This window comes from Nothoprocta perdicaria, unplaced genomic scaffold (assembly GCF_003342845.1).
Source record: "Nothoprocta perdicaria isolate Ctin4 unplaced genomic scaffold, notPer1 scaffold_67, whole genome shotgun sequence".
NCBI lineage: Eukaryota > Metazoa > Chordata > Aves > Tinamiformes > Tinamidae > Nothoprocta > Nothoprocta perdicaria.
The window spans coordinates 2,421,388-2,439,674 of record NW_020455943.1 but is presented as its reverse complement, the minus strand read 5'-3'; the positions used below and the strand labels follow the sequence as shown (position 1 = coordinate 2,439,674).

The 18,287-nt window shown below is 38.1% G+C and overlaps 1 protein-coding gene across 1 annotated transcript in view; it reads right to left on the bottom strand.

The window, feature by feature from the left end:
* Positions 1-10,952: 10,952 nt before the first annotated feature.
* The window catches only part of ADAMTS20 (ADAM metallopeptidase with thrombospondin type 1 motif 20), a 94,860-nt gene continuing 87,525 nt past the window's right edge, over positions 10,953-18,287 (bottom strand). The window contains exons 31-38 of the mRNA XM_026050272.1: positions 17,399-17,599; positions 17,148-17,277; positions 16,898-16,992; positions 16,715-16,809; positions 16,175-16,308; positions 14,919-15,010; positions 11,926-12,030; positions 10,953-11,233 (exon numbers count right to left, since the gene is read on the bottom strand). Of these exons, the coding sequence (XP_025906057.1) occupies positions 11,144-11,233; positions 11,926-12,030; positions 14,919-15,010; positions 16,175-16,308; positions 16,715-16,809; positions 16,898-16,992; positions 17,148-17,277; positions 17,399-17,599 (942 nt within the window). The 3' untranslated portion in view covers positions 10,953-11,143. The remainder of the gene's footprint in view (positions 11,234-11,925; positions 12,031-14,918; positions 15,011-16,174; positions 16,309-16,714; positions 16,810-16,897; positions 16,993-17,147; positions 17,278-17,398; positions 17,600-18,287) is intronic.

Here is an 18,287-nt window from a genome sequence, read left to right as displayed (position 1 = left end):
TATTTTCTTTACAGTCTTTCTCAGGCACCTGCAGGGCCAGAGCCGTTCAGTCTGTGGAAATCTGCTCCTGCCTTCACTGAAATCAAGCGCTAGTTATTTGCAGACTTCCCTTTGACAGTCTGTAAAAGCACTTTTTCTTCTTTGCAGTTTCTAGAACACCTTTCAGCACCCAAGGAAGCAACATTTTATGCACAGTGTCTAATACATTTATTCCAATTAGAGAAGTGGTTCGTCATGAGGGATTCCTCCATCTTTCAGTGCCTGTTTTGAGGGCCACATTTATAAGAGGTCAGTTTTGCAGATCAGGCCCCTTTTAGGTTTTTCCACTTGGGTACCCAGAGGACCAAATGACCCAAAATAAGAATAGTTAAAAAAAAAAAAAAAAAGAGAAAAAAGAGAAAAAGAAGAGTATTACACTAGCTGGGGGTTGGAGGTGGAGATGTTTTCCAGCTGATTTCCTGCTGCTCAGGAGCCTCAGCTCTTCCCCACTGCGTGCCTGGACTTGCTCTGGTGACCATGTGTCTGCCACGTAGTCACGTCACTTTTCTCAACCAGGTTTACCAAGGATGTATTTTTCATGTGTCTTTCAGAAAAGAAAGAGTTTATGAAACATCCGACCACACACACATATACAGAGGGAGGGGAAGGGGAGTAGTTTGGCAAAGGGATGATCAGGAGCAATAAAAACGCTCTTCCTTTTCCAACATCTAGGGAACTGGTGACTCCTGACATGGGAGGACCGAAACTTGGTATGTAGTCCTAATGTTAATTTGAAATACCATCAAGAAAGTGCTTAAAAACATGAACCTCCGCCAAATGAGCAAACCATTAAAATATGCACAAAGTATGTAATATCAGCAGAGTTTAATGCAACTGTGTGGTAAGAAAATATTTGAAGTTGCTAAATCTGTATGTACTACAAATCAAAGTGTTAAGCAATTAGAATTATTTTGTCACCATCTTGTGGGAAATGAGGGTAACATCTGGCATGCTTCTGATTTCCAATTGTAGGTCAAGTTGTGCTTAAGAAAAATTGTGCTTAAGAAAATTGCTCTAAATATTACACTGGTGTAGGTGCACGCGATACTGTAGAACAAGTATTTTAGATTTCCTGCAGTTTTACTGTGCTGCTGAGCAAACTTGCCCATTTTCAAGCCAAATCCTTCCCCCAAAACCTGTGTGTAGATTCTCCTGAAAGCAGGGACAACAAAGGGGAAGAGAAATCAGCTTTCTAACATAAACACTCATAGCTTCTCACAGAATGTCTCCATTTGAGCCATCTGATTTCAGATGGTTTCCTTAAGCACTAATTCAGTGCTCCAGGTTCAGAAACTGTGCTAAGTTTGAAGATGCCTGAGAATTACACTCCCTCTCTGCATCAGTCCAAGCCGCTGGTGTCTGATGCAAACCTTCTTGGGGTAAATGTGAACCAGATGTTGCTGCATTCTCACTTGTGAACTCGTATCCCCACATTCCCGTCCCGAGTCCGGGCTGGCCGGTCGAGGAGCTGTGAGGCTGCTGGGGTCAGTCTCACTAAGTGCCACACTCCAAGGGTCCCAGCTCTTCCTCCCTGCCATGCCCATGTCCAAACCATGAGCATGGATGGTGGTGCCCTGGTGCTGTGCCCGTTCCCCTGTCAGGCCTGGACCCATCACTGTTGCCATCTGGAAAGAGCAGAGTGGCCCCAAAATGTGGAGCCTGCTCTTTTCAGTGTTGCTGTAAAGGGCATGGCATGGTAAAACCAATTTGCCCTAAGCAAGCATGCAACAAGCAGGCCAAGCTTGCACAGGCTCCTTGCTCTGCTGTGAATGCCTTGCAGAAAGCTCCTGTGCTGCAGTTGCTCAAAGAAGTCACATCTGAGAGCTCTGTGATAGCGAAACCTGGAGTCAGATTGTGTTTCCCAACTGTTAATAAAATTTCCCCTGGAATAAATGTAGAGGGGAGCTGGCGCCGCTTTATATTATTCAAAACCACAAATTTCCTCTCCCTTGCAATCTGCCAGAATTACAGACTCTTTTGCAGCTTCTTAAAAATTCAAGATGTTTTCATCAAATGAGCATCCTCTTGCTTCAAAATGCACCAGGGAAAATTAGCAATGTGCTATAGCAGTACTGCTACTGAGAAGACAGCAGATAGTGAAACAGAGTGGCAGTCAAATGCATGATAAGATTAGCAAGGGCTTCATCCCTGACCCTTTCCTGCCTAGTGATGTTAAATGTTTGCTTTGTGGCTAAAGGAACTGCAGATATGAACTGCAATACTGTATCTGAGGATCATGGGCTTTATGAAAGAAGGGGCAGATGGGGCTTCCCCAGGAGCAGAGTGGCCAAGGTGCCTCCACAGCTGGCCCTTGGCTCTGGATTACAATGGCCAGTTAGATCTGTGCAGCAGCCCTCTGCCAGACTAACAGCATGAGCCAAATGAAGTACTTCATGTAATCACATAATCATAGAATCATTATGGTTGGAAAAGACCTTCAAGATCATTGAGTCCAACCGTAAGTCTTTACAACACCATGCCGGCTAAACCGTGTCCCTGTGCACCTCATCTACACATTTCTTGACCATTGGCAAGGGTCAGGGACTCCCACTTCCCTGGACAAACTGTTCAAGTGCTTCACCACTCTTTCTGTCCTGGCAGAAACAGGTCATTACTAGTGCTTTCCATCCATAACCGGGACCTGTGGTGCAGCATGTCCCTGTGGAGGGTCTCCTGAGCTGGACCTGGTGCTAGCTCTCTGTCTGGACTCCTGTGTGTTGCAGGGCCACCTGCTTGTCCATGACTTCAACAGGGCTAGAGCAATGGCTCAAACTCCGTCCTGACGCTGTAGCACCAAGCTGGCCTGGCCTGTGCTAGGATCACTCTCTGGACAACATGTGGGCTCTGGAGCTGCAGGAGCCAGTGGCCTCTTGCACTTATCAGGGACATGGGAGATATTCATACCCTTAGCTGCATGGATGTGACCTGTGCTGAGTCACAACATATGAGTGTGTAGCAGGAAGGTGAGGTTTTGTTTGGGCCCTGGCAAGATTTAGTTAATATTTCATATTTTGACAATGCACATTTTCTGGTTAAAAGGGAGCATTCATTCTGCACTGAACTGAATGAGAAATTGTGAAGCAGATTATTTCCCATTTTTTAACAAAATACGACTCCTTAAATCTCTCACTGTCAATCAGGTTTGTGTGTTGTAGGCTTCTTTTCCTGAGGCTTCTGCTTGCATAGGACCTTACATAATAGAGCACTGTTGTCAACTAGAACCTCTTATTATTGTAATAAATCTGTAAAATTTGTTGCAAGTAATAAATACTAAGAACAACAAGGATCATAACTTTAGCAACAAGGATCTGAGCTTTAAAGATGACATATCTCATAACTGAAGTATCTGACTATTTCTGACAGGTTAAAAGGCAGATGACTCCCTCTGAACCTCAGAAGGACAGAAGGAGGTATCTGCTGGGGTTCTGCATTGATCCTCCAGGATGCTCTGCCATGCAGCACAGCCCAAAGCAACACACAACACACCAGGGCTCCTTCATAGTGCCTGGGAAGAAATCTTATAACTATAAGATTCACAGAAATTCCTTCCTCTCCTGGGGCACAAACTACCTCTGTTGCCATGAGGAAATGCAGAGATATAAACTCCAAATTTATATCTCTACTATATAATGACAATTGAAATCCAGAGAGGCAGCTCTCTCCTTTTGGAGTCCAGAAACGAGCCCTTTCCTGATGACAGTCAGTGTAGTATCATTACAGCATGAATGACATCAACCAGGTGCAAAAAACTAAATCACTCTCCAGTCTAATAAGTAGATATGGAGGGGATAGATGCAAGGGGAGAGTCTTTGACATGCCTTGCAATTCAGTAATTACAGGTGTCTATTTAGAAGATCTGGGTTTAAGACTCCCTTCTGCCAATTTTACCTTTGTGGAGATGACAACCTAAATTTTCCACACACCAGGAAATCTTTAATATGATGATATTATTAGATTAGCCTTGGCATGGCACTGATCACATCCTTTTGCTTTGGCTCATCTCGTAACAGCAGTGAAACATAGCAGCTAAAACTAGATATACCATTATAGCTAAAAATACCTTCAAATTTGCAAGAAATTTCTCTTTTCAGAGGAGTTTTTCTTGTGTAACTGTGGAGAATTTATCTGGAAATATTTCTGAATTAGACAAATTCTAAACAGGAAATCTAGATTGAAAAGCAAAAGACAATTTTTGCTACAATATTTCCTTTTTTTAAATTAATAATAGTATGTTTTGCAAAATAAGCACATGTTTTGTGCTGGATGAAATGCTAGAGGAAGACACATTACCAGGTGCAAATGGCAATGCAAATGTAGATACTAAAATACACATTTAAATACAGACACACACACAGATAGGAAAAAAAATACAGCCTCAGGTATCTACCATGGGGAAATGAATTCACCTGCTAGATCTGTGCACCAACACAGAACTATGTGCATATTATTGGGATTCTATTAAGGGCTTTCGTAGGTAACATGTGGGATCAGAGCCTAAAAGTCTTGTGTTATACTGACTGCTCATCACACCAATTCACATAAAATCTTGCAGCACATCACTGAGGACAGCTTTGATAAAATGCTTGTCATGATTGTGCCAAATTCTGCCTTCTGATATTGAAAATAGACCTTATAAAGAGTGTTTATGTGTAAGTTGGATAGAAATATTTGAATATATATGTGTGAATATGTGTTTCTTTTGCCACAATATTAAAATATGCTAGATCCCTTTTCTAGAAAGTAAAGCAGAACCATTTTGAAGACCTCATTCCCCCAAAAGAAAGCAATTTCAGTTAGAAAGTCAATTCATCAAAAAACTATGAAGCAATATTAACATGATATTTGAGGTATATGAAACAAAGCATGCTGAGAGAAAAGAAATGCACAGCACAGAATTGCCTGTAGATATACTTTTATTAAAATTTCATGATTCTTATAGCTTATATATAATTTATTATGGCAGTAGCAACACAGCTCTGATAACAATGGTGTTTTTTTTCTTTGATCCTGGGTTAGATATACTTTTCAGATAGCTGGAAGCTTGTTTCCCTTTTAGAAATAAAGGCCTCTGTACCTCTGTTTAAATAGGGGCTAAGTTACTGCTGGAAACAACTGCTCCAGAGTTGCTGCTTCTGCTGCTTTGAAAATATTCCAAACCTTGGTTCTCATATGAAGCAATACTGGCGACATCTGGCCAGGCAAAACATTGCACACGAGGGGCACATTTCATCAAGTTCAAAGAAAATCTCTCTCTCTTATGCCAACTTCTTGGCATTCTCCAAAAATCTGTCTCAAAATATTGCCTCAGTAATTAATTTGCACCTTAATATCAAAAATACACCTGATCATGCAAGAAGAATAGTAATGAGTCTCTCACGTGGACATGGAAGATAAGAGGCTAGAAAATGTCTTTTTTGCTCTGCTTTTCCTAGGACTGCTTTTCAAGTTAGCTCCGTACAAATCTTCTCTTCTCTCAGAAGTCATGGGTAAATTTAGTAGGGGAGTTGGAGATGGTGGGCTTTTTTAATTTCAGTAATAGTAATGGAAGGGCAAAAGACTTCTCTTAGATAATACTTGTAAATCCTGATAAAAAGCGTTTCTCATGGCATCTTTCTTTCCTGAGGTGGAGATCTTTAAGGAACACAGACACTAGTAGAGCTTCTGTTTTCTCTACTGGGGTGTCAAATAAATATTTCTACAAGAAGCCTATCTGCAAGGCATTTTAAATACAAAGCATTAGAAATAAACTTTCCGCCCCCTGTTTTTACAACCATAAATTTCAATTAATGTTGTGTATAATATTATTTTTAATTATTCCAGTTTCCAGAGGGACATCAAAAGCACAGAGAATAACAATCTGATCCTGAATGTTATTATCTCAATCAATGAGCAGTCACCAGAGAGAACTGAGTGCAAAAAGAGATTTCATATCACCAGGCACAAATATACGCTTCTGCTATGAAGCCCTTTAGGCTTTTGCATATAGAAAATTCATGAACTCTCTTTGAATGTCCCTTGCTTCTGAAAATCAGACTATAAAATAAGACCACAGACTGATTTTGAAGAGAATCTTTCAGTATTCATAAATGCAGGATTTTTCTTTCCAAAACAAAACAGCAATGCAAGGCATGCAAGACAGAAATAGCTTATTTTACTTCAGCTACTCTGTAGTATCTTAAAGAACTACTATTTACTGTGCGGGTGCTTATTGCATGCTTTGTTTATTATACAAGTATGATTTGAAAAATGTGGAAAAGAAAATTTTGTAGCAGGAACAGAGATAAAAACACACACGGATTAAAGAAGGAAACATTTGTTTATTAAAAAGGAAAAGGTTCTGGATGGCAGCACCAAGTCAGACATGAGACAGATGACTGTATGCACAGCTGTTCACGTTTAAAGACAGAATATAGACATAAATACAGTTAGATCTTCGCTCTGCTCTGCTGCTACAGTATTTTTATACAGTCAATTCAAAGGAATATCTGTCAAACTGAACACAAGGGAAAAATTATCAGAAACGGCGCACAGATTGCTTTCTCTAAAGCCAGGATAACCAGGACCAAGAAAAGCCTCTCAAGCTATGGAATTACAAAACAAACTTAATTGTGTAAAAGGAAACCACCTTCTGTTGGTGAGATGATTAAATGTCAGATATGACTCCAAGTCAGAGAGATAACTTGTTCTTCTGTTTGAATAAAATGCAGAAGGTAATTTTCCCCTGCTATTATCAGAGTACTTCTGTCTGAAGGAAAGCCAGTATGGCTGAGAAGGAATTCACTTTAAAAAACATAGTTATAGTTTGCTTTTCCTATGATCTATTCAAACTATTTGCAAAGCAAAATGGAAGGAGAAACTGATACAGCCCCCTCAAAGCTGGTTTCTTAATATATAATTATGACACCATCCTGAAAAATCATAAAAGCTCAGCATAAGATGGCCAAGTAGTACAGAAAAGCAAAGCAGACATTATAAGAGGGAGATCATGAGCTAGTCCATAGGATTTGAATTCTTGGCTAGTATTCCCATTGGATAACCTTGAGGACAGTGCATATAAATACCTTAAGGAAGGGAGTGAGGAGGATGAGGCCAGCCTCTTTTCAATGGTGGCCAGCGATAGGACATGGGGAAATGGCCACACAATGAAGCACCAAAAGTTCTGCAGGAACTTAAGGAAAAATTCCTAACAGTGAAGGTAACAGAACCCTGGAACAGGCTGCCCAGGGAGGTTGTGGAGTCTCCTTCTTTGGAGATCCTTAAAACCCGCTTGGATGCCGCCCTGTACCCTGTGCACCCTGCGTGTGCAGGGGTTTGGACTAAATGATCTCTAAAACCTTCCAGCCTTTATAATTCTATGACCATCTGGTACTAGTTCTGCCAAGTTGATCACCAGTATTATTTTAACTTGTTTTAAGATACTCCAGAGTTATTTAGTTATTTGGTATATCAGTAAGTATAAGGAAAGTATGAGTAGCTTTGAGCATTTCATAGCTCAAGTACCACATCTACAAAGTGGAAATATGTGAGTATATTATATCATGAAAGTTAATTTCATAGAAAGGATCTGGTAGTTTTGATTTTTTTTGAGTGTAATTTGAATGTGTTTTAATTTATATATAAAGTCATCATGGATTCATTGCCAACAGTTTACAATGAAATCACTACTGCCATGTTAATGCATTATGTTCGTTTTTTTTACATTTAATTCCCATTTAAAAATTCAGTTATCTTGCTTTAAAATTATTATTGTACATGGTTTTTGTGTTCTCTCTTTTTAAAGGATAAAATATTATGGCACACTTCTGTTTCAGTTTTAATTTAGAATCATAGAATGCCCAAGGTTGGAAGGGACCTCAGAGGTCATCGAGTCCAACCCCCCTGCACACACAGGGTCACCTAGAGCACGTGGCACAGGGCTGCATCCAAGCGGGTTTTAAAGATCTCCAAAGAAGGAGACTCTCAAAAAGAAGGACACTCTCTAAAGATCTCTCAAAGAAGGAGATTTAAGTTCAGTTTTGGCAGCCACTGATTATCAGACAAATCTACTGGGGGAATGCATTTATTCAGGGAAACCGAAATAGTCTCGGTAAAATTCAGAAAGCACTGGCAAGAGAGCAATTTTTTTTTCAGATTTTGTATTCCTCAGGGATCTCATGTGTAACCACAATAAAACTACAAAAGACATGAAAATGATCCCACTTCTATATCACTTTTATTTCAAACAGTAAACAAAGCTGACAAATTCAGCTAAATACTTTTCAAATCATCAAAAATGTACATCAACACCTACAGTATGTAAGAAAAGTATGATTAAAATCATCTTTATCACTTATTATTCCTTAAGTAATTTATTCTGTGTGGAACAATGACTGGACTGTTCAACATCTCACTTCCTGAACATCAACCAAAGCTCAAGAATTGCCTGACTTCTTAGCAGTGTCTTGGCACAACTACAGAGCCACGAGATGGAGCTCTCAGCACTTTCAAGAAAGTCCCTGCTACCCTGGTGAACATCTTGGCCGCTGAGTGTGACTTAAATCTGCAGTAGTGTCAATTAAAGGGAATGAAAACATAATACTGCACGTATAATCCATGATTCTGATTTTATTACATGAACCTTTGAGCATGTCAATGTTAGCAAGGCTTCAAATTCATCAGAGCCAATCAACAGCTGTATGTTTTCTTTAAATTGCCCTTGAGATGAAAAGTTAGTGAGTCTAAATAGAGTGATTGATTAAGGCCTGTTTCTCAATAAAATCCGCCTCCTGACATAAGGAATTCATAAAATGCCAGAACGTGCAAGTCATCCGCCCTAAAGTAGGGCTGAAACATTAAAGCAAGGGGGAAAAAAAGCAAAGGATGCAAAAAGGCAACACAAGCTATCTTACGCAGAAGTTGAACTTGGTCTGCAGGGTCTACTTCAATTATATAAAATGCATTTTTATTCAAAAACGTCTTCCATTACTCAACAAAAGTAGGCTATGTTAAGTTTTGGGTTAAAAGTTGCTTAGTTTACTAGTGGTTTTACAGAGTTATTCTGTAGGTGAAGAGCCGAATTGTCCTTCACCAGTGTTTCAGGGCCAACATGAACACGATGCTCATGTAGAGGTGTAGGTTTGTGTTTCACCTTCCTTCAAAGCAGTTGCTGAGGAGCCAAGATGTAAGTGAACTGAACTGAGCTAACAGAGAGGAGAGGAAGGACTATATCATCCACTGAAATGATCTAGATTATGGGCCAGCCCCCAAGAAATGTATAGATGAACACTGTATGGCGAGAGCTGGAGAGAGCACACAGACATAAGAGTTTGCATCTTTTAGACAGGAATTGCTTCCAAGGAAAATATCTGTATGAATACAACCTGGTTTTATGGCAGTTGAGGTGTATTTGCAAGATTTTCATGTTGTAGGCCTTCAATGTGAGAAAAATGGACAAGTACTCAAGTGCCATTCACACAAGCATATTTATTATATAAATACTTTATAAATTACAGGATTTTAATTATACATGTAAACATTTCTAGGAAAATAATGTTTAATATTCGTATTAATGTTTACAACTAATATAAGGCACATAGTGCAAAAATACATTTCTGATGCAGAGATCACAAAATAATTACCTACACATGTTATCTAAAGAGTAGTTGCTTACATATATGTGATACAGTATTGTTTTTAATTAATACATTTTGCTAACTCATGGCTAAGTCTTTGTGGGTAAAGAGAAAATAGCTGCCATTTGACCTACAAATTTTACTGGCATTTGGTGTACAGAATGCATACTGTCAAAAAAAGTATGTATAATTATCTGGTACATAATATACGTTTATCGAGCACGTAGAAAATCTCATTTTAAATACCTGAGAGTTGGCCCTGAACACATTGTCTTTATACTGCATATACTGCTACAGTTCTGGACTCCAAAGTGATACAAAACAACTCAAACGGTCATTTTTTAAAATGCATCACTTTCATACATTTACTTCTCTGGAAGAAATAATTTTAAATAGCAGATACTAGAAGTGTATTTACATCCATTCAAAAATTAATCCGAGTCACAATGGATGATAAACACATGGTGGGCTGAGGACGCCACTGCCCAGCTTTTTCATTCTCCTTGCTAGAACCTTAGATTATAAAACGGAGACAAGCTACAAACTTTTCTAATATATCATTGGCCAGCATAAAGAATGTATATGAAAAGAAGTTAAGTAAATATATATTCATACAATCACATACAAGATAGTAGGGTAAACAGAATACACTGCTTTTACAGTATAGTTGGATAAGAGGCAGGGATTTAAAATTAGATTTCCAAGCAATTTGTTTCCCTATTTTCTTTTCTTGTACCCACTACAAAACTAAACCTGGATGTTTAACATATGCTGTAGAGACTGCAGAGGTTTGACCATACGTTTCAGTACTATGGCTGGTATCTGAGCACCACAAAGATCAAAATGAAAGGGAGGAGGGAAAAAAAAAAAAAAAAAGAATGTCACAATGACACAAATCTATAGAAACTATCTCAGGAGAAAGTATGTTGGTTACACACTTTTCTGCAGTAAAGTATTGCAGTACTTTACTACGGTAAAGTAATGTAGATTCTATCAATCTATATTGATAGAATGTAATTCCTCAGAAGTTTCACAGAACTGGAAGCATTTGAAAATATTAGCTGTTTTCTCTGTATAACAATAACTTTCTGCAGTTTCGTAGAGTTGATCGAGGCAAACAAGACAGTATGAATCTTTCTGAATACTGCATAAAGAGTTGCACTGATTAATTGCAGGTAAAATTTTACAATTTTGGTACAGGTTAAGGCGTTACCCACAGTAGTAACCTCAGTGCAATTTACTTGCTCATATATACTGTACATTGAATGAATATCTCTCCATTAAAATATGAAGGTTTATGGACTTGTTAGCTCACAAATAGATATTATATCCCTGAATAAGCACTGAGGAAAACTGCAAGGAATTCTTAGTAGTGAGCTTTACTGTACAGAGCATTTCAGAGATCAAAGAATTAAAATATATATAAACAGCACCTGTAATTTGCACCTAAAGGACATAATTCCTGCTTTGATGTCCTTACCACATCAGAGTTTTCACTGTACTTGAAGTTTGAGACCAATAATTGTGTTAGGAATACATTTCCCACAAAATCCTCCACACCTTCCATATATTTTAGTGCCATCCTGGAAAGGAGACAAAAAGAACAATCAAAAGAAGCGACTGAAGTTACAGTTGCACAAAGACCTCCTTGAGGTTTGCCCCAACAGACCTTTTAATAAAACACACCTACAAATACCAAATCAAGAGACAGCACTGAATTAACCGATGTACACAGGGATCCTTTATTGTTATCCATTGTATAGGAACGTGCTTCCTTGCTTAGTATCCACTGTGTTTTAAAAAAATTGTGCATGCTTACTATTCTTGTAGATACTATTGCTCTTGTTACTCTTCTTGTTCAACTGGTCATTTGGTTTACCACACAAATCAAGTTGGAGGTATTTAGTTTGTGATAACCCCCTGTATTTGCTATCCTTAAGCATTTTAATGCATTGTTAAGTAACTTCTAAACAATTAATAAACCATGTTCATATGGCAATAACCCCTTAAAACCAATAAGAGAAGGCTAGGTAGGCAGTGTCAGTCTGCACAAGTTTCTAGGTAGCATGATTAAGGATGACTAGGATGCCATGAGACCCCTAACCATAAATTATCAGGCCTAGCTCTCATATTCCATCTGAAAGAAAATTAATATGGGTCAGGGACCTTGAGTGCTATCCTGAGTGAGAAATAACTTCCACCAGACAGTCGTCCCTGGCTGCTCTGAAGCCATAACAGCCATAACAGCAGGTGAAGAAAAGGAGCATTTACTTACATGGGATTTGTGTATGTCAGCAGTTGCGTAGTTGCCCTGGGCAATCCACCTAACTGTACTGGATAATCTCAGACCTGTACCAGCCAAATTAACACTGAACTGTCCCTAGCAAAACAAAAACAAAAGGCAAAATACAGAGCTGATTGACAAACTCTAAATTGCTTCATATTGGGACATGCGTGCATGCTATTTAGGCTACATCCAGACATTAACTAAAAGTGGATACTTAAGCTGGGTTGGTTAGAATGTTTTATACCCTTTTTCAGACACTCAGGGTACACAGACACAGGAACAAGTTAATTTGCAGTAAGTAGATGAGATGTGGATCAGCTGATCTGCAGCATCTGTTTGCCCAGTTTGAACGCAGGACTAGCAGCAGGGAATTTAAAGGAGCTTAGCCTCCTTTCCACATGTTTAATTTTATTTTGCAGAAAGCACAGGCATGCCACTCCTGCAAGGAGGAGGCCTGCTTTCTTTAAAGGCACATTTTCTAAAGTTGCTGAACATTTGGAGATAACATAGTCAGAAGATACTGCTATCTGTAAATTATAGGCAAATCATTCCTTGATTGTCTAATTCTCAAATTTTTGCATGCCCACTATCCAAACACCCCCTTCTTATCACCTCCCATTTCTATCTCAGTTTAGCTGTTAACATTATTTAATATTAAAGTATTCAATGAAAGTGGAGTTTAAAACAAGTAAATTTAACACTAAATAGAATGCTTTGCTATACTAAATATTGACTGGATTGATTCTAAGCATTCTATTGATTCTAAAATCTTTGCTTACACAAATGCATTCTTTGAAAACTAGCTGTAAAACAATTCATAAGAGAAGAGGAGTTATATTTAAAGCGGTAAACTTCACTAATGTAGTAAACAAATTCAGAGACAGAAAATGATTCAATTACATTCACACAAGAGCTCAAAATCTTGGAAAGCAACTACTAGTTCCACAAAGAGATGCAGATGTCTAACTGTGAGTTTACAGAGAATTGGAAAGCCCTTGCCATTTAATTCATTAAAGACCTGAATTTCTATAGTCATTACCAAGGCAAAAATGCCTAAATCCTAGGATCAAAAGATATTTAGCAAAGATATAATCTCCATTAGATACTGTAGCTACTATATTCATTGTTTAATATCATCACAATGAGAGAGATACATTTATATATATACAAATATATGTGTGTATGTTTAAAAATTAAAGCATGCAGTCTTTATTCTTGTGATTTACCAAATTCTTTCATAAAAATTCCTTACATTGTTCAGTATGGTAGGTTTGCTTTAGTTTGTTTTGCCTGCATTTCTGTGTAAATTTGTGGTGTTCATAGTAGGATGAACTACCATAAGTTCATATGGAAGGGGGAGGTTCCTCTTCAACAGCCAAAAGAAGAAGATATTCGTTTAATGACATAAAGCATCTGGACAAAGCTCAAACAAATGGTGTGAACCACTGTCCACAATTAACAGGCCCACAGTAACTTTACCCATGGTAATAGCATTGTGTGAAAATAAATTAAATGCACAGAGTGCATATGCACAATTGTAATTATAGCACAGCAGCTGTCTGCCATGCATTACACTCAAGGGCAGGAACAGCTTTCAACGACTGAGAGTGAAGGAGCTGATGCCAGTTGAGACAAAAGCCATTAATTAGTTCCAGTGAATATCTTATAGAGGGCAATACATAGTGCAAAAATACATAAGCAGAAGAACTTCCTGCTATGGATCACGACGCAGTTGCCTGGGTCTGTGGTCACACACAGTACAGAGTTGCCCTAAGCCCAAAGAGTTTGCAGGCTGAAGGTATCCAGCAAGGTAATGAACTCTGAATGACTGTCTTCATGTCAGAGGTTCAGGTTGTCTAGTTTAGACACTTTATTTCTACTTAAACTGTGTGTATTTAGCTGTTCTTGAGCGCCTCTACCCACATAGCCTGCCTGCCTATGCCTAAGCAGCTGGGTTAGACAGACAGGGAGTATTCACCCCCATGCAATTCTGAGCTTGTTGGTCTTCACTCTTTCAGTGAAAAAAAATACACACTTCCAAAGCAATTTATTTCATCTTATAGAAAAGTAAGATTAGATTAGTTGTTTCCTAAGAGATTCCAGTTGTCAATGGGTAATCAAGGTAGTTCAGGCTGACGAGCTCAGCCCAGGGTTATGTCAGAATTAGCAAGTAGTCTGATGTAGTATGAGCAAATCTGTAGAGTTAAACCACTGGATCAAAGGGCCCAATTAACAGATCAGGGGTGTTACTTTGGACTAACCCTCCTCTAGTCCCATAGCCTGCGTTCTCATGAGTGGCTGAAATGCATTAAGCCCTACCAGAGCTCATCCAGATTTAGTTGCTTCCTAAAGAAACTCAGTTCATGGGAGCCAAGACTGTTCCATGATGTGATGTAAAGCACAGTAAGCAAAGACGTATGGCAATTTACTCAAAAAGCACTACCCAGTCCAAACTAAAATACCAATTTAGGCACATTCATAGATATGTCTATGAATCCGACTCTGTGTAGCAGGATCAACTTTATTACCTTTCAAACATATGAAGTCAAGAGAAAAGAGCAACAAAAAGCAACATTTGGTAGGATCATAGCAAAGAAAATCATTGGAAGGGAAAAAACAAAGATTGAGAAGGAATTTAGGGAAACGAGATATTCCATATCTAGATACGAATTCAAGAAGGAGAGAGAACGATAATGAAATCAGCAGAAAGATAGACACACATGAAATCTCAGGATAAAGTCTGGGGTAAACAATTTGTGGCAGAAATTGAAAAAACTTGTATAGTTTTAGAGAAACTATAAGTTTGTATAGAGAAAAAGGAAACTATAAGTTTGTATAGAGAAAAAGAAAGAATTGCTTACTAAAGTAATAAAAGATGAGACTGAACAGGAATATGTTTTAGCACCTTACAGCTCTCCACTAGCCATACAGATTCTTTTCTCTTTAGTGCATGCTTTGAGGGCATAAGAAATCATAAATACCTGTGGACATCTGGCAGCACTGTAGCAATCTCCAGCTGTTGCAAATGGAACTGCTTTCCCAAGTACAGTCTGAGCAAAAAGAAAATCTGTGGCTAAGAAACAGAAAATTATCCAACACTGAAACTGCTGTATTAGAAGTCTGAGTGAAAACAGGGTAAAAAAGCATGAATATATAATTTTCCCAAGCTATTTTTTAGGTAGTCCATTTTGACTAATAATAACAATATTCAAGGTAGATTTCCAGATGCCAAATATGACAAAGCAGACTAGACATTTCCTCAGTAATAACTGCATGGAAAACTAGCCATGGATTCTTCTGCTTTATTATTTACAAATTTGTATATTGACATAGGGGGATTAATTTGAATAATGTGATAACTTCTAATATCCTTCTTTCTCTCTGCAAGATATATTAAGTAAATTTTTCTTGTTTTGCTAATTCACTGAGAATACATTATGTATGTCTTAGAAATGCCACAGGACACCTTCAAGAGGCCCAAAGTCTGAAATTACTACCTGGTGCAAAGCGTAGCCTGTCCCTAGAGAGCCTACTGCCTCCTAATAAGAACAAGGTAAATTAGAGCAATGCTGGGCACTGCTCCTGACACCGCCATTTTTATACTTTTTGAGTTAATTTACCTCATAGAGACACAGATACCATATTCATGTCTTTTGAAGCCTCCATAAAGTATTTACAAATAAACATTAGAAACTTCATATTCAAGGTCAATCCGACCTACACATCTGGGTTTTTTTCAGAGCTACACAGGGGATAGCAGGAGGACTGATGTGCACTTGGACTTAGCTTTATTGTGAGTGGATGCTGGCCAGCCTGCTACCTTCAGAAAAGATCTTGGAAGTGTTGCAAGTTCCCTGTTCTTTTCAAGTGTCCTCTAAGGACGGAGAAGTTATTAAACTGCAGCATATGAATACTTGCCCAAGAAAAATATGCCAGGGAATAAAAGAGTTTTAATCTAGCAGAAAATGGCATAACACAAAGAAAATCCTAAAATGATATTAGTTACCTAATCCGTACTTTGAATAAATTATGAATCTGTAAGAATAAAAACTCGGGACAAGTTAGAAAAGTAAGTGGTTAAAAAATTAAGAATTCAAGAATTGAATATAACTGAAAGCAAAATTTTGTTTTCCCCTAGCTGGCATAACTGGATCTATAAATGAGTTGAAAAAACAGTTTGGTCATGACCATTTCTAAATAAAATGCTCAAATTGGACAAAATTTCTAAAATGCTTACTTTGAATTTGCATGGAGGCAACATCGATTCTTATTTTGCTAAAAACAGTGAAGCCAGCTGCAAGGTAGTCATTTCGACAGGCACAGTCTTGCCGTCTGCTTCCATTGAAAGGACAGTCATATGGATTCTGCAACCTAGAGAATGGCAAAGGTTTACTTTTCTTTTTGTCATTTTTCTATAATATAATTTTGTAGTGAAAAATAATTACATTGCACTGTGCTGCGAGAAGAATACTAAAAAATGGTTATTGAACAAGAAGTTCAGGTACTAATCTTGGCTCAGGTGAAACACTATTGTGGACTGAAGCCATTTCTACTAAAGGCAAGATAGAAAATGCATGTGATCAGTTAGCTCAGCTAAAGCACCTGGCCTGGAAGTAACCACATTTTGGTAAGTGTGTTCACAAGCCCAAAAAATTAAAATATAAGTCTAAGACAATATATTTCTACTCTTCTGTTCTCCCAAAAGATAAATGTTATTCTGTTCTTTTATTTTGGATGAAACAAATGCACTCTTGAAGCTGCAAAAACACTTTTGTACCTGAATCCATAAACTTCAGAAAAGTTGTCTGCTTCACCTTTTACCAATGTCAGATATTCTTTGGGATTCTCTGAGTGCATGTCTGCACAATAAATCTGAAAGGGAAAATACAGCCATTTAGCATTCTTTTATTTTAAAATATATAATTTTATAAAAAATTTGTGCTATGTATATTAAAAGTACCTTTATCATCTTCCCTTTAATGTTAAGCAAGTATTCACCATCATTTCTAATTCCTTTTTTAATCTGGACATCTTTGCAGGTGGTGAGATTTTCACCTTCAAAATGAATGATTAAACGATATAAATATTTCATGAATAGAAGTTAATTTTAAGAGTAACTTCTGCATAATTGTGCTCCAGATATTTAGAGCTTTTATATAAATAATCTGGGAGAGCATTTAGTTCAGCTCTACATTACAGCTGTCACTTACATTCTTCTGCTTGACAGATTTTTCTGGCAGCTGGTTTTAAACGTGTCAGGCACAAGTCACTGGTTGAGCCATTTTCAGTCCTACATTCTACCGTCCTTTCCTTTACCCCCACTCCACAAGGCGCTGAGCACTAGAAATGGATAGCAAGACAGGGTTAATTTAATTTTACCTAAATATGCCAGCAAATTAGTCTTGGCATGCACACATATTTGAGGCAGCAATCAAAAATCAGCTTGCACCTCTGTGCTCACCTTGGTCCACTTCCCCACTTTCCAAGTAGCTGCTTGTGAACATCCTTTGATATTGCATTTATAAATGTATGGAGAGGGGGTCACTGGGCATTCTCGGTGTGCTGCAGGTCGGAGACCATTGTCGAGTTTCTTTGGAATGGAATAGATTCCAACACAGTATGTGATCCTCTGCTGGTAATCAGCCCCACAGCTGCTCGAGCACTGAAATAAAATCCCCAAGCGAAGACATTATTTCTGTGAAACTGAACCTTTCTGCCGTGTTGTAATCACAGGCAAGTCAGTTATGGTCTTCCTTTCCACAAAAGCTTATGATGGAATATGTGCTAGCTCAGTGTTGGTCAAACCTGTGCAGAAGTGAAGGTGTACCAGGATTTTCCTAAAGAGGTGGAAAGTCCCAACTCTTTTCTCTTCCCTCTACTGAAACTCTAGAAAATATTTCTGTTGGCTTCACTGAGATCAGATTGCAAGAGAATTTTCCTGGGAATTAGCAAAGGAATTCTGTGGTAAGGGCAGCTGTCCTTGAGCTGGTATTCACAGGTTCCACACAGGGTAGCCGAGAATGGCAAATTTGCGTAAAATGGCAAAAGTGTCTAAAATACAGTGGCAGCTGCAACAAAGGGAGACCAAGGGAAGAAGAGAAAAGGAAACTTGTCCCACTGATCTTCCAGCCAGTATGCAATGCTTTCACCATTTTATTTACTTTTTTGTTTTGTTTTTTTCTTTATTTTATTTTAATTTTATTTTATTTTATTTTATTTTATTTTATTTTATTTTATATATTTATTTTACTCACCCTTAAACATAACTTAGAGCAAATGGATCCTACCACTGCCTTTTCCTGTTCATGTTCCAACTACCACTCATTTTATCATCATTTGACATCTCACAC